The 14,429-nt window shown below is 31.1% G+C and overlaps 1 protein-coding gene across 1 annotated transcript in view; it reads right to left on the bottom strand.

The window, feature by feature from the left end:
* Nucleotides 1-14,191, bottom strand: part of LOC129988889 (uncharacterized) — a 48,799-nt gene extending 34,608 nt beyond the window's left edge. Inside the window, exon 1 of the mRNA XM_056097173.1 lies at nt 14,118-14,191. Coding sequence (XP_055953148.1) covers nt 14,118-14,190 — 73 coding nt within the window. The 5' untranslated portion in view covers nt 14,191. The remainder of the gene's footprint in view (nt 1-14,117) is intronic.
* Nucleotides 14,192-14,429: the final 238 nt, after the last annotated feature.

Raw genomic sequence — 14,429 nt, 5'->3', positions numbered from 1 at the left:
AATATTTCATTCTTATATTTTGTTCTGCTAGTAACAGCTCAAAAAAGAAAAAAAAAAAAAAACTTGATGTTTTAATAAAGTATTCTTTGGTTCAATGAATTGGTTTACATTCTTTTTCTTTCCTTCTTCTTCTTCTTCTTTTTTTTTTTTTTTTTTTTTTTTTCCCTCATAAGAACAGTTTGACATCCAAGTTTTAACTATCATGAAATTGAGGATAGTAATTTTATTACGTGCGTTTGAAAATCTAAAGTTTTTCTTTTGTCACAAATATTATTTTTTAAAAATTGGTTAAAAATTATTGATTTAAAATTTCCAAATATGTTCGCATTTGATTTGTTGTAAGTGACCAGAAGAATAAAAATAAGTATTCCAAGATTTCATTACTTAAACAGATAACTACAATTTACACAAAATTGTAGTATTTGGTGTGTGTGTTTTTGAAGATAGGCTTTTTATTTATCTCAGCCTCTGTTCCTGAGATTAACATTTCATTTTGTTATCTTCTAAATAGATCCATATCAATTAATAATAAGTTGAGATGGAACGCCTCCAAATTGCTTATGACTATGAATAAAAATTTGTTCTGAATTCGAATAAATGTCCCGATTTATCAAGGCTTAAGTATATATAATAGCCAATATTAAAAATTATTAATAAAATTTAATTTAAATTAATTTATTTAAAGATAAACTTATTATTATTATTATTTTGCCTGTTTCTTCATTTATTTCATTTTTTTTCAGTTGCTAGTCAGTGTTTCAAATAATTATTTTTATTTAGTTCAATTTTTTTTAACTTACTTCTGCAACTCAAATAGTAACGATTCGGAAATGATTGTAAGAAATTCTGTCAAGCTTCCTTTATTAAATATTCGCGATTCACACAGAAAAAAAAAAAAAAAAATCTTCGTTCAATTAAACATCTAATATAAAATTTAAGATTTTTTTTAACTAACCTTGTACAAAATTCGAGAATAAAAAGTGAAAAAATACGCCTCATTTTTGTTCGCACTGTGCATGGAAAAAAAATGGCGATTGCATTACACACCTTTGAACTTCTAGAACAGTTTCTTCCCCACCCCCTACTAAGATCTTAACCCCACCTGTCTAGTCTTGCAATAAGCAAGTGTCCCCTTTTGTTCCGGGTGAATAGTCCTCCAACTCGGAAGCAAGGCGTCGAATTCCGAGGAGGGTTACCCACAATGCATTGCGAGCTACAAATTCACCTCACGTGACTCTTTATAATTCTTTTAAAGAGGGCTGCCGTAAAAAAAAGCGCGGGCAATTTTAGGCGCCAAGATAGATTGTTAAAATAAAGAGCAGAAATTATCGCCAATCGTTATTTCCATTATTAAAAGTTTCACTTGTTCTAAACATTAATGGCTGATTTTTCTTCCATCTATTTCGCTTATGATGCCATAGGTTTTCTTAAAATTTATTCTTATTTTCTAGGAAAAATGATAAAATAAATTTATTTGTTAATTTTTAAAGTAGATTATATTACGATGTTCTATATATTTTTAACTAAGAATATATTTTATATTTTGATAATTTGGTAAAAGTATTTGTTTATATAATATGGCAAAACCACAAAAATGATTTAATATATTTATGGCAATATTATAATCATAAAATGTATTGCTACAAAAAAAAGTTCTTATTTTTATATGATCTCGCATCGAGCTTGTTGCAGCGTACTTAAGTTTTTGACAAATCAATATTTGTGCCTAAATTCTTTTAAGTTCAGAATTTATTTGTATTTAATTTGCTAACTGCATTCTTAGAACATTGTTGCCAAGGTGTTGTCTTTAATCGCTGCGTTTTATGTATATTTTTTCTGAAGTGCATAATTTTTGATAAGGGAAAAAGATACGTACTATGATATAGGTCAATTAATGAAACCATATGTCCTATTAATTCGAATAATATTTGCTAATTATTATTCGTTAAAACGAGTGATTCTCATATCGGAATAGGGCTCGAGGGTAGATAATGGTTGTCCAGACAGGGAGGGTGGGGGGACAGGGTCTGCCCAGTGGTAGAAGGACCAATTGCTGTACTTAAGGGGGGGGGGGCGATGTAATGATGATCTCAAATGTTCGAATAGTCCGTTACTTCCAAATTTTATAAAGGAATGTCTTTTTTTTTTCTGTGTGGCTTATTATACTTGTATTTATTTCAAAATATATAATTGTACCCAGCACTCATAAAGTTAGTCTCAAATCAAATAATTCTGTTTACTTAATTAAAGCCATTTTGAATTAACTCTGGCTCAAATAAAATATAAAAACAGAATTTGACGGTAAAATTATCGATCCATTCAATCGTAAAAACATTCGTTATTTCGTCACTAGCCTTTCCCCTCCTTCTAAACAACATTTTAGCTTTTTCGCGACATATTTAAATGCGAGAAATAAATATTGAATTTTAAAGTTTTTCAAATAAAAAAGTGCACTTTTGGGTGTATTCTTAGATATCCACTGGTACATTTCACATTATAAAAAACGAGGGGTTTTAAATTTTAATAAATATGATATCACAAAACAGATTTACTGGCAAACGGGCAAAGTTGATATATTTTATTGAAAATATAATCAACCAACTCTTAGTGAGAGTAGATCCCAATGACATTATTACATCTGAATTCGACTTTTAAAATGTATTTTGTCAAGTGTTTCTATTATATGATGCAACAGAAACACAATATATATCGGATTTTTGAATATATCTATTTTCTTGGCCTGCTATTATCCCCTCCAAAGATTACGAGATTTTTGAAACCTTTTCTGAACTATGACTGCGCGCATATAATTTTTAACAATTTGAAATGAAATGACATTTCTTTCGCAAGCACTTGTTGACTCTAGTAGAGTGCATATAATTTTTATCAATCTATTCATTTCGTAAAATGCGTCTACAATTTCGTAAATGTGTAGCATGCTCAGATTATATTGTTTTGCCACTATCCCATTTATCCCAGCCGAACAGTTGACGAAAGACTACAGCGTCTACGTGCTTCCAAAAAACCCTCCCCTCATTGTCATTGTCTTGTTGAGGACTACACACACTCCCGACTTGAGGGGAGAGGACGAATTTTTCGGAAGGGTACGAAACACCCCCAGGCAAACAGGATTGTGGGAATTCCCTCTCCCTCTGCGAAAAGTGTGGAAATTAGGTGCTAAAAAAGTGTGTTTTAATCCTTTATTTACCGAATTACTTTACCATTAATTTTTTCTAACTTATTTTTGAACCTTTAGTTAAGTTTTGGTACAGAATAAACGCAGGAAAAAAAAATCTTTTTAATTAATTTAATTAACTCTTTTAATTAATTTAATCCTTTATTGATTAAAGACTTTAAAATAACATTAAAAGTCTTTAATTAATAACTGCCTTTTAATGTAATTTTTAGGCGATATCTACTGCTTTAAATTAGAAAAAGATTCTACGAGTTCTTTCAAATCTTTCGTGTTCGAAAAAAACAGTCATATTGTGTGGATATCAGGCTGATTTAAATGGTACTTTAAATTACTATCGGTAAATAAAGGGTTAAGGCACTTTTATTGTGCGCCTACCTGTTACGTACTTTTTTTATATGTGCTACCCCCCACCCCATCCTTGGATCAATCCCGAGGCTCACACGGACCACCGAATGTAATTCGCTGCACTAAATTATACAGTGAAACTTTTCTTCATTGGGAAACGAGATAAAATATGTAAAGGTATTGAATAAGATTCTTGTGCCAAGAAGAGGGAGAGTTCAAATTTTTACAAGAGAAAATGTCTCATCACCAAATAACACATTATAACAGGTGCGATGGGCTAGTGAGAGGGTCGGAGTGACAAGTGCCGGATTGAAGAGAATTTGCTGTTAATGTTTTCGGTTTAAATGCATCTAGCATTTCTGTTTTTTTTTTTTTAAATCGTGTTTTTTTTTTTTTTTTTTTTTTAATAGAATCTTATATCTTGTGATCTATTGCTATACAATTGACCCGAAGCAACGACATCTTCTGTCTTCAAAATTTTTGGTGATTGTGGTGTCAAAGTTTATGCCTAGCAATGTCCTGACTCCTCTATCGATGTGTGCGCAGTAAATTTCGCAATTTCTCTGGAGTAATAAAGAAAAATTTCCAGTAAATTAAAATTCCTTTTGGAATAAAATCCCCCGCAACAAATTGTTTTTCCCCCGGTAGGAGTGCACAACATTCTCGTTAGGAGGCTGGAAAGGGTTTCTCGGACTCCCCCCCCCCTACACTGGCATCGCCCCTGCTCACAACCATTTAGTGTTAGGAACCAAGTTTTTAAAATATATTTTAATCCACTAAATTTAGCAACTTTACATAATTTGCACCAAAATACCTTTTTTTATATATCAATTGCATAATTTGTATTTACACGGATGCATTTACATGATAATGATGAATGAAATACATTGTATTTTTGTATTGACAGTATATTTTTGCCATTTAATTGTAGAACAATACTATTTCATTATTTCTACATTTTCTAGTATTAATTACTTTAGTAATAATAATTTTACAAGTTAATAATAACTAAATAAATATTATTACAATTATAACATTAGTTGTAATAACTGTAATATTATTGTAATTACCATTTGTTTATAATATGCATCTAATATTTAATCATTTTGTAACAATAATTTTTGCATTTATAAATTAATTATGCTTATAATAAAGATGAACGTGTGTGTGGCGGGGGGGAGGGTATTGATGCTCTACAGGCCAGACCATTTGATCTACAGCTACAAATTTAGCACATATATATCGGAAATGTGCACATTGGAGCGATTTTTGTAATTTTTTAATTAAATTTTAATTAATTGAAATTTAAGCGAAATTTCGGTGTTTTCCCGCATTACTTTCCAAAAATATTATAGTATATAACTGATTTTTACATCTTCTTAAAGCTCAAAAAAAATCTTTTCAATGATATTAATGTTTTAACTTATAAATTTTTATATTTTTAATGAATTTAAAAAAAATATTTTTATATTTCCCAACAATTTATTTCGCACAAAATGAAAATAAATTCTAACCTGTACTAGCACGTTGTGAGTGCATGGAAAAAAATTAGCTTTTATCAGCGCGTTGCTACCCCATTGACAAAAACTCATATTGAAAGAGTAAGTTAGAGTAAGTAAGTTAAAGAGTAAGTTAACCCCCCTAACTAAATCAAGGAAAGTGTAATGTTCAGCACGTGTTAAGAGATTAGTGTACATAAATATTTAATTGACAATTTTAGAGAGCATTATTTCTGGCGAACCAGCTGGTCGCCAAATGCGACTAGTATATAAATATGTATAAAAATGAATTACATTTGTTTTTGTACAATCAGAATATTTTCCGTATTTTGTTTCAATAATTAGTTCTTAGGTCCATCATTAGGTCTTAAGGTTTTTCCTCCACAAGAAATATCACTAAATTAAGAAATGTTAACTGCTTTTATAAATTCTATTTAATCAGTGACTATGAAATTTTCAAACATTTATTAAAGCGTAATAGGTGTAATATCTCTCTTAGAACCAAAATCTTACTGACTTTCATTTCAACTTCTGTTCGTTTACTACTGTTCTTTTTATTTGTCTTTGAATGGCTTCAATTCTTGATTTATCATGGTTTTATGAACCAGTGATCGTATTTCTTATTTTCTTTGTCACGTCACAGCAACGAAAAACCGATTGAGAAAAAAAGCGAAAACAAGTCACGATTGATTTTTTTTTTTTCAAAAATGTGTCACCTTGGCATTGAATTCCATCTTAACCGAAGAGTTTGTCGATCTTTTTGGCAGATTGCCGATATTGAAACTTGAGGCAGCTGTTTCAGCTCATAATTCTGCAACAGAATGAGCAAAGACTTTTATTTTCTTAAGTACATTCTTTTTATTGCTTCTTTTTCCTTTTATTATTTTGAATCGAGAATCCGTTAAAAGGAATGATCATACGTAGGTGCAGATAATTTTGATTTGACCTTCAAAGACTTTCTTTAACGAAAACATCGTCTGCTTCAATATTTCTTTGTCGGATATACAGGGTGTTCATTAATTATTGTCGGGGTTTCTGTACCTCATAACTTTCGAATAAAAAATATTACGCAAAAAACCGATTACGTATTCGTAAATTACAACTCAAAGAATTTTATTAATGATATTAAAGTGTAAAGCTTGCACAATTTGCACTTTGTAGGCATTCAGCTGAAGGCGATTATGTATTCGTAAATTACAACTCAAAGAATTTTACGTGGCAACAATGCGAAGAAGTGGACCAATCCTATGGCTTCCGAGATAACCAGATATAACACTGCTGGACTTCTTTCTATGGGGGTTTGTCAAGAACATTGTGTACAAGACCCCTGTGCCATCCCTTGATGAACTGAAGCGCAGAATTGTTACTGCGATCCAAAATATTACCCCACAAATACTGGAGAACACTTGGAGGGAAATCGAATTTCGTCTCGATGCGTTACGAGACACGAAGGGCAGTCATGTGCAAATTCATTAATCTTTCTAATATCATTAATAAAATTCTTTGGGTTGTAATTTACGAATACATAATCGCCTTGTACACAATGTTCATTAATTTCGTCCCGATGCGTGACGAGCCACGAAGGGCAGTCATGTGCAAATTCATTAATCTTTCTAATATCATTAATAAAATTCTTTGAGTTGTAATTTACGAATACATAATCGCCTTCAGCTGAATGCCTACAAAGTGCAAATTGGGCAAGCTTTGCACTTTAATATCATTAATAAAATTTTTTGAGTTGTAATTTACGAATACGTAATCGGTTTTTTGCGTAATATTTTTTATTCGAAAGTTATGAGGTACGGAAACCCCGACAATAATTAATGAACACCCTGTATATCAGAAACATCGAATTCCTCTTTTTAAAACTTTTAAGTACCGATATATTTTAATAATGAATCATTTTACGTTTCAGTTTTATTTTATTTATTTATTCAAAATGTATTTTTATTATTTGAATGTTGTAATGTGTGCATGCTTGTGTTTCCTCTGTAATGATAATATTTATTTAATAAATCAAATCCTTATTACTAATAAAGATGAATGCGTGTAGAAGAGATTTTTTATTGCGGGGGAGGAGAATTTTAATTAATTAAGAATTAAGTGAAATTTTGGCGTTTATTTCCTATCATAATTTTCGAAAATATTGTGGCACAAAAATGATTTTTACATTATTTTAAAATTTAAAAACTTTCCGATTTGATGATGTCATTTTAGCTGTGCAAATTTTTCTTGAATTTTGGCAATTTTTTAAAAAGGTATTTTTTTATGTAATTTTCAATAATATATTTTATTGTTGTGCTGAAATTCATAGCATTTATCATTTCTATCAAATATTTAATAGTATGATTTTCCCTTCAATTTTTGAAAAATTAGAAGAAAGATTTTAAGTGGTTAATATGAAGAATATATAGAGAAGTGACAGTACCATGAAGTTTAAATGGACTTTATAATTACGCATATAATAATACCATGATGTAATAAGACTTGACTCCATTAGGATGGCATATGTATACAATGAACAGAACACTATTAAAATAACATAGTTTTAATGTCAGTAACAATTTGATAGTCAAAAATATGTTGTTGATGGAATAATGAGTAAAAAGTTATGCAAAAAAAAAAAAAGAGAGAGAGAGAGAGAGAGAGAGATTTAACTGAAATGAAATACTGACAGACAACTGGCGAACAGCTGGACGCTATGAAGGCAAACATTTAATAAAATTGAGGCTACAATATCGGTCTAATCTAGGTGACAGTCCAAATTCCATACTCTACTATATTATACCAAAAATATGGGAGTCGTGTATTTCTCTGCGGGTTCTTTAAATTAAGTGGTTTTTCGCGATTTAAGTTTTACCGGGTTTTACAACTATTCTTCCGGTCTTTTAAAAGATATAAAAAAGGAGTAATAATGTATTTCTAATTATATAATATGAATCAATGTCAACTGTTGTATTAAAAAAATCTTCATAGAACTGTAAATCCTCATAGAAAATTAAAATTAAGTTCAAAAGTTAATTATGCTCCATTCTTTCCATGCTACAAACTCGGTACCATAATTCATTACATAAGTCTTTACGTTTTTAAGTACAAGCAAGCAAAAATGCAGACAAATGGTCAATGCTTGAAAGATTTCGCTCAACATTTGATTCAGATCTATACAAATTTCATCCATCTAGCTCTGGGCATTTTGAAATTATCGAATTCGCTCACATTCGGACAGACAGACGGGCAATATTCCCGTCATTGGATTTCGATAAAGTTTGACAGAATGCAAAATTTCATCTGTCTAGCTCAAACCATTTTTGAGTTAACGTGTTGACAGACAGACATGCAAAATTCAGGAAAATAATTTTCGATTTCGGATAGGTTAGAAGTGTAGAGGTTTTTGAAAATCTTAATTCGAGTTTTTGGACGATTATAATACTTTTTCATTACATACTTGCATTCGAGAAAGCAAGAACTATAAAATCTATAACATATCTTTTAATACAAAAATTAGAATTAAAATGGAATTTCATTTTCGATGAGATGCAGTAAAATCCGGATCTTGCATATAGCAGACGAAATGATAAAAAAAAAAGTATTTTTAGTCTGATATCTTAAAAAAAAAGCACCGTTCTTAATGAAAAGCGTTGCTATCTTTAACTCCACAGTTTTTTACCTTTCAGTCACTGTGTACTCATTGATGATTCAGATTACGATTATCCTCAAAGATTATCGGAGTGACGTATCACATGACTATCGTCCGTTTGCGAGATACGCATAAGTATGTATGCTTATTTGTGGTATTTTCTTTTATCTGTGTGCCCAACGGATTGAAGATCTGATTAGTCAACTTTGTCTACCCCTGATATGGAAACCGGAATTTCTATAAACTCAAGATTAAAATTGTTTCATTTTCATGAACTTTTGGATTACTGATTACTACACTTTGTGATTTCTTATTTTTCAATAAAAATTAGAGAAAAAAGAAAAAAAAATGGTTAAAAATTAATTTTTAAATAAATCTATCTATAAATATATAGATAGACGAATGTTTGTTTGTATTCTTTTAACACAAATCTACAATTTTTTTCAACTTTTTTCAAAAATTGAGCAAGCATTTGATGTTTTTCAGCTATATCTTCCGGAAATATAATCTTACAAAATGATTTTTACTTTATCTTAAAATTGGAAATAGTAGCCTTTCTAATAGTAGTAATTGTGTTTTCTTACAAATTTTGCTCTAATTTAATTTTTTTTAAACTTTAAGTTGACACACTGTCTGGAATAATGTTTTTACTGCTAAAACGAAATTCAAACTAATTTCATTTTTGTAATCAAACATGTTATTCGCATGCTTTTGCCCTTGCTAAAATTGAAATGAGAAGTTGCTCTCTTTCGACATGTTTTTGTTTCTCATCTTTTTCTTATCTTTCTTTCTTTTTCTTTACAAGTCCGCTGTTACGTAGATAGCGGTGGGGGGGAACGTCTCTTGTTTTTTTAATAGCGCCAACTAGGGCCAAGAGGACGACTTTGCTACTCACGCATCACTCATTCGCTTGCACAACCCCTTTTTACAGGAGGGTACATTCACACATCTCACAGATAGAACAACAATCATGTCCAAACCGGGACTCGAACCCAGGACGCCCAGATCACGCGGAAGACGCTCTACCTCTACGCCAGGACGCCGACTCTCTTTCGATATAAACTTCCGAAGTAAGGTTTTCATTCCTACTTTTAAATCCTAGTATGTACATGGTATGTCATAGTATAAATCATAGTATGTTTTATATCATGGCATACTATGATTTATACTATGACAATGCGTAAAAAACAGAAAACATTCAATTCATTTTTTTCAGACTTATCAAACCGAAAGGTGATTTTTTTTATAAATACCTACCATATTGATTGTTGAAAAATCAAGAAAGCCATTATTTTAAGCGAATACTCTGGTCCAAAAGCAATTAGTTTTGATTAAAAGTAATTAGTTAAAATAATATTCGTTTCAATAAAAGTTCTTTAAAGCATGTGACTATGTTAGGCTATCAAAAATGTTGCAAAAGCCTTGTAATTTTAAACCTTTGCATAGAATTTGATATCAAAAAAGCCTATGAAGCAAAAGTATGTCAGTTAAAACTCTAAAGTGTTTTGCAAATTGGAAGAAATATTCATTTACTTATTGATTAAAACAGGATATGAAACAAAAATCTCCTAGTTTAAAAGTTTATTAAATGATTTTAAATAAAATATTGCTGATAATATAAGAAAAGTATCATCTACTTCCAAATGCAAGAAATGTCCTGTATTTTTAACCAAGTCTTTAAAAACTGAATTCGACTGATAAATAACATGAAATTTTCATCTTTTTTGAAGGTGAAGCATTAACTTTTTTTTGAAGGCAAAGCATTAAACCAACTGTAAAATCTTTTCAAATAAACAGATTGCTTATTTTACAATTCAAGAACTGCAAAATATATTGAGAAACTATTCTTTGAAATTTTACGAAAACAAATTATGAATTCGATTTTATTTTATGAGGTTTCTTTGCAAGAAATTTTTTAAGAAATGTAAAAATGAATGTTATATCTCAAGAAAAGAACGCAAAATTATTCCAAAAGCTTTATTTTAAAAAAACGGATATTAAGAATATTTTATGTAATCTCATTCAATATTTTCACCACTAAAAATTGATTTTTCAATGCTCTTTCTCACTTACTTCACCTAACTTAACGAAAAAGACTCTTCTTCAATTGGTGAGAATAGAATAGTAACTAGTGTAATATTCCCCGTTTCCCAGACATTTACAGCCAGCTGTGTCGTCGCTGTTAATCACCTGGGTGGTTTCGCATCTGTTCATTAGCCATTACAGTGAAAGACCACATGTGGGAATTCTTCGTCCAAGAGATATTGATAGTACTTTTAAAGAGAAAAGGGTGTCCAAACATCTGGATGCTAAATATTTCTCATTGTGAAAGGGCTATGATAACTCCGTGTTCCAGAATAGTCAGTTATGAAAGGTGCATCTCTAAAAGGACCTTCCCACGACCGACGGGTGCCGCTGAGGGAGCATATTGCTGAACCCCGATTAGCCGAAAGAGAGCTGAAATGACCAATGTAAATTAAGAGGCGGAGATTGTCGCCGAAATAAAGTGCGGAGATTTTTTTTTAGGAGGAGAGAAGAAACGAATTGCAGGCGGACTGTTGGACTACGCCCACGAGTTCGAAGTCCGAAAACCAACTCAGTTTCAAGAAAGCCTTCGACTTGGACTGTTGTATCTCCTACTACAGGTATAAATAACTATTTATTTAACCAAGATTAGAACAAGTTGTTCTTTGTATATATAGGGCTGTAAAATAAAGAATTGTCTGGAAATTCTGCTTCGTTATTTGATCAGTCTAGATCCAGACATTACAGCACCTAAACTATAATATGAATTTTTGCCCCCAGAAGGGATGAGTCATTTGAAAAATATAAATGACATTCAGGATATTTTTTCATTTAGTTTTGCGATCAAATTTGAATGTATAAAGTTATACACGCGTATTAATTTTTTTTCTATGTGCTGCATTTTTACTCCTTAAGACTGTCGATTGTCCCACTTCGTCAGATGTCATTGGTTGCAGTCGAAATGGAACATAAATTTGATACTGCGAGGAATGTTTGTATTTAAACTGAGAAAATATTATGTAATTTCGCATGAGGAAACCAACTGGAATAGTGTTCCCGAAACTTTCTGGCATATACCTTAATTAGATTGCTATCTCTCCCCCTTCGCATAAAAAAACATGGACTTTAAGCAAGGCTGTGATCGCCACGAGTGCTCAGATTTTTATTTTCAGAGTTCTACTTATGAGTATTTTTTTTGTTTCGTAATATAGTAAAGGAAACCGAATATAGATGTTTTCTATCGATCATTAAAATTTAACACAAAACTACAATTTTATTAATAAAAATCACATCCAAATTCCATGCATCCAGCTGTGTGCATACAATTTGTAACTTTGTGCTTTTGAGTTGTTACGCTTACATACATGCGAAAGTACAGTTAGACAGACAATCATCCCTTGACGTATTTGGTTTAAAATCTGTCAAGGGTCTATATTTTAATTGCTAAAACTGTATATCATGTTTTAGCCGTCTAGTTCTTTGCGCTTTATAGTTATCGCGTGTTCCTGCACTCAAACAATCAGACAGATTGTGATTTGATTACATCCAAAATTTGACTGAAATCTACAAATTTGATGTAAAATCTAAACATCAATTTCCATGCTCCTGTCTCAAAGGGTGCTTCAGTCATCAGGTTCACAGACAGATATAATTCCAAAAGTGAGTTTTTGAAACACAAGAGTCTAAAAGAAATCCGTCAAAATCTGGAGGCCGAATTTTCAGACTATTTCAATACTTTTACATTTCGTATACGATATGTATCTTCTGCATGAGGTATTTCGTATACGAGAAAATAATAAAAGCAGGTGTGATCTTCTCAAAACTTTATTCTATACTATCGAATAAATGTGTTATCCCCTTTTCTGCCCTAAAATGTGTGAACATTCGATAATTTGTAAATTTAAGAGATGTATCAAGGAGTTTTTAAACTCATGGTTCTTAACCTCTGGTCTGATCATGTGATATAAGTTGAGATTATTTATCAAGTGGTTGACTTGGATTAGGCCCAGAATGCCTTACATTGTATTGACAAACAAGAAATGTCGCTCTTTGTAGAGAAATTAGCAATTTTATTGTATTGGCATCTATTTCTATTGGCGAATTTTTCGACAATTAATCCTTAATATTTAGTTAGTAATACCCGAAAATCAAATTTGTCTTTTAAAGGTTTTTTTTTTTTTTTACTAAGTGAAATTAAAACTTGATACGAGCTATAAATATAGTCACAAAAATCACATATCAAATTTAATATATTTAACTAATTGCCCTTTTTTAGTTATTATGTTTACATGATTGTGAAAGTGCAGACCTGAAGATATTCAACCCTTTGACCGATTGTATTTCAAATTTGACAAGTATCTACGTTTTAGATGCCAAATCTGTCCACTGAATTTTATTTATCTATCTCTCTTCGTTTCGTAGTTGTTCATTATCATAAATAGGTTTTTTTTTTTGGAAGGTACGGACAGAAGAACAAATGGATTTCCTTTGAATGGATTTTGCATTAAAGCTGATAGAAACCTATACATTTTGTGTATATCAGAATATCAAATTCCAATAATTTAGTTTATTAGAATTTGATGAGGTCTAAAACATGGTAAGAGGCGCGGTGATTTTTTTTTTTTTTTTTTTTTTTTTTTTTGAGATTACAATTCTTTAGCTTTGTATACAGTGAAGCCTTTCTTAACGAATGATTTGTATAACGAGCAAAACAAAATGTTAAAAAATAACTCGCTTTAACCAGCAATGTTTCGCAGAACGAGTGGCAAGGAGACACAGTAACGTCACATCGTGAATTGATTTGTATCAGTCTGCATTGAGTGTTTAATTGAAAAGTGCTTTTATATCTACATTAGAGATTAGGCTGGACAGCGTTGTCGAATGCGACTTCAAGCCGGTTGTGCAAGTACCTGTGGAACCTTAATCTACGAACTTTTGTCTCTGATCTAGATTATAGGGCTAGAGTTGAATAGCAACGACGCCAATGAGTTCGTGGAAAAACATAACTGCAACAACCGAAGAGCTTATGGAGCTGAATTTTGTGTCACAGCAAAAAGCTGCGATGGATATTTGGTCTGGAAAGGAAAAATTTAGATGTAACAGAGCAATAGCTTTCCAGTAAAATACTGCAGATGATGAAAGAGTGGGAAATTATTGCATCGTAGTATACTGAGAAGCATCACTCTGATGAATCAGTTGCTATGCACGTTACAAATTCATTTGGCGATAATGCTATATCTCATTTTCGTCAAACTTTGAAATGTAGCCAAAAACAAATATCTTTAAACAAAAAATTTTCGGTTGTGGAATGTTTCGCATTATTAGTAAGATTTGAGAACGAATTATGCTGATTAAGAGTGGCTCCATTGTACTTCAAAACGATAAAGTAAAAAGAAAGAAAAATATATCAACTTACTTTTTACACATTTTTCTTCGGTTTTTTTAATTTCAAAAAAGGATGTTAAATTTTTTTTTTGCTTCGGAGGCATTTCTTGTGAAAATTATGCACCATTGTGTTGGTGTTTTGATAAACTAATGAGTTTTAATTTTAAAATAAATCTCGAAGTTGCGGCATCTACATGCATGCAGCTCAACAAGGGTACAAAGTTCGCGAAAGAACACGACATGTTCTGTAAAGTATGCTAATATTTTAGATAACTTCTAAGATTGAGTTTCTTGAAATATGTGTTATCTTACTACTTCCTTCGGTAACTTTACTTGATTATAT

The sequence above is a fragment of the Argiope bruennichi genome, chromosome 10 (assembly GCF_947563725.1).
Source record: "Argiope bruennichi chromosome 10, qqArgBrue1.1, whole genome shotgun sequence".
Classification (NCBI taxonomy): Eukaryota; Metazoa; Arthropoda; class Arachnida; order Araneae; family Araneidae; genus Argiope; species Argiope bruennichi.
The sequence above is the reverse complement of the archived record's forward strand: the minus strand, read 5'-3'. Positions and strand labels throughout refer to the sequence as shown.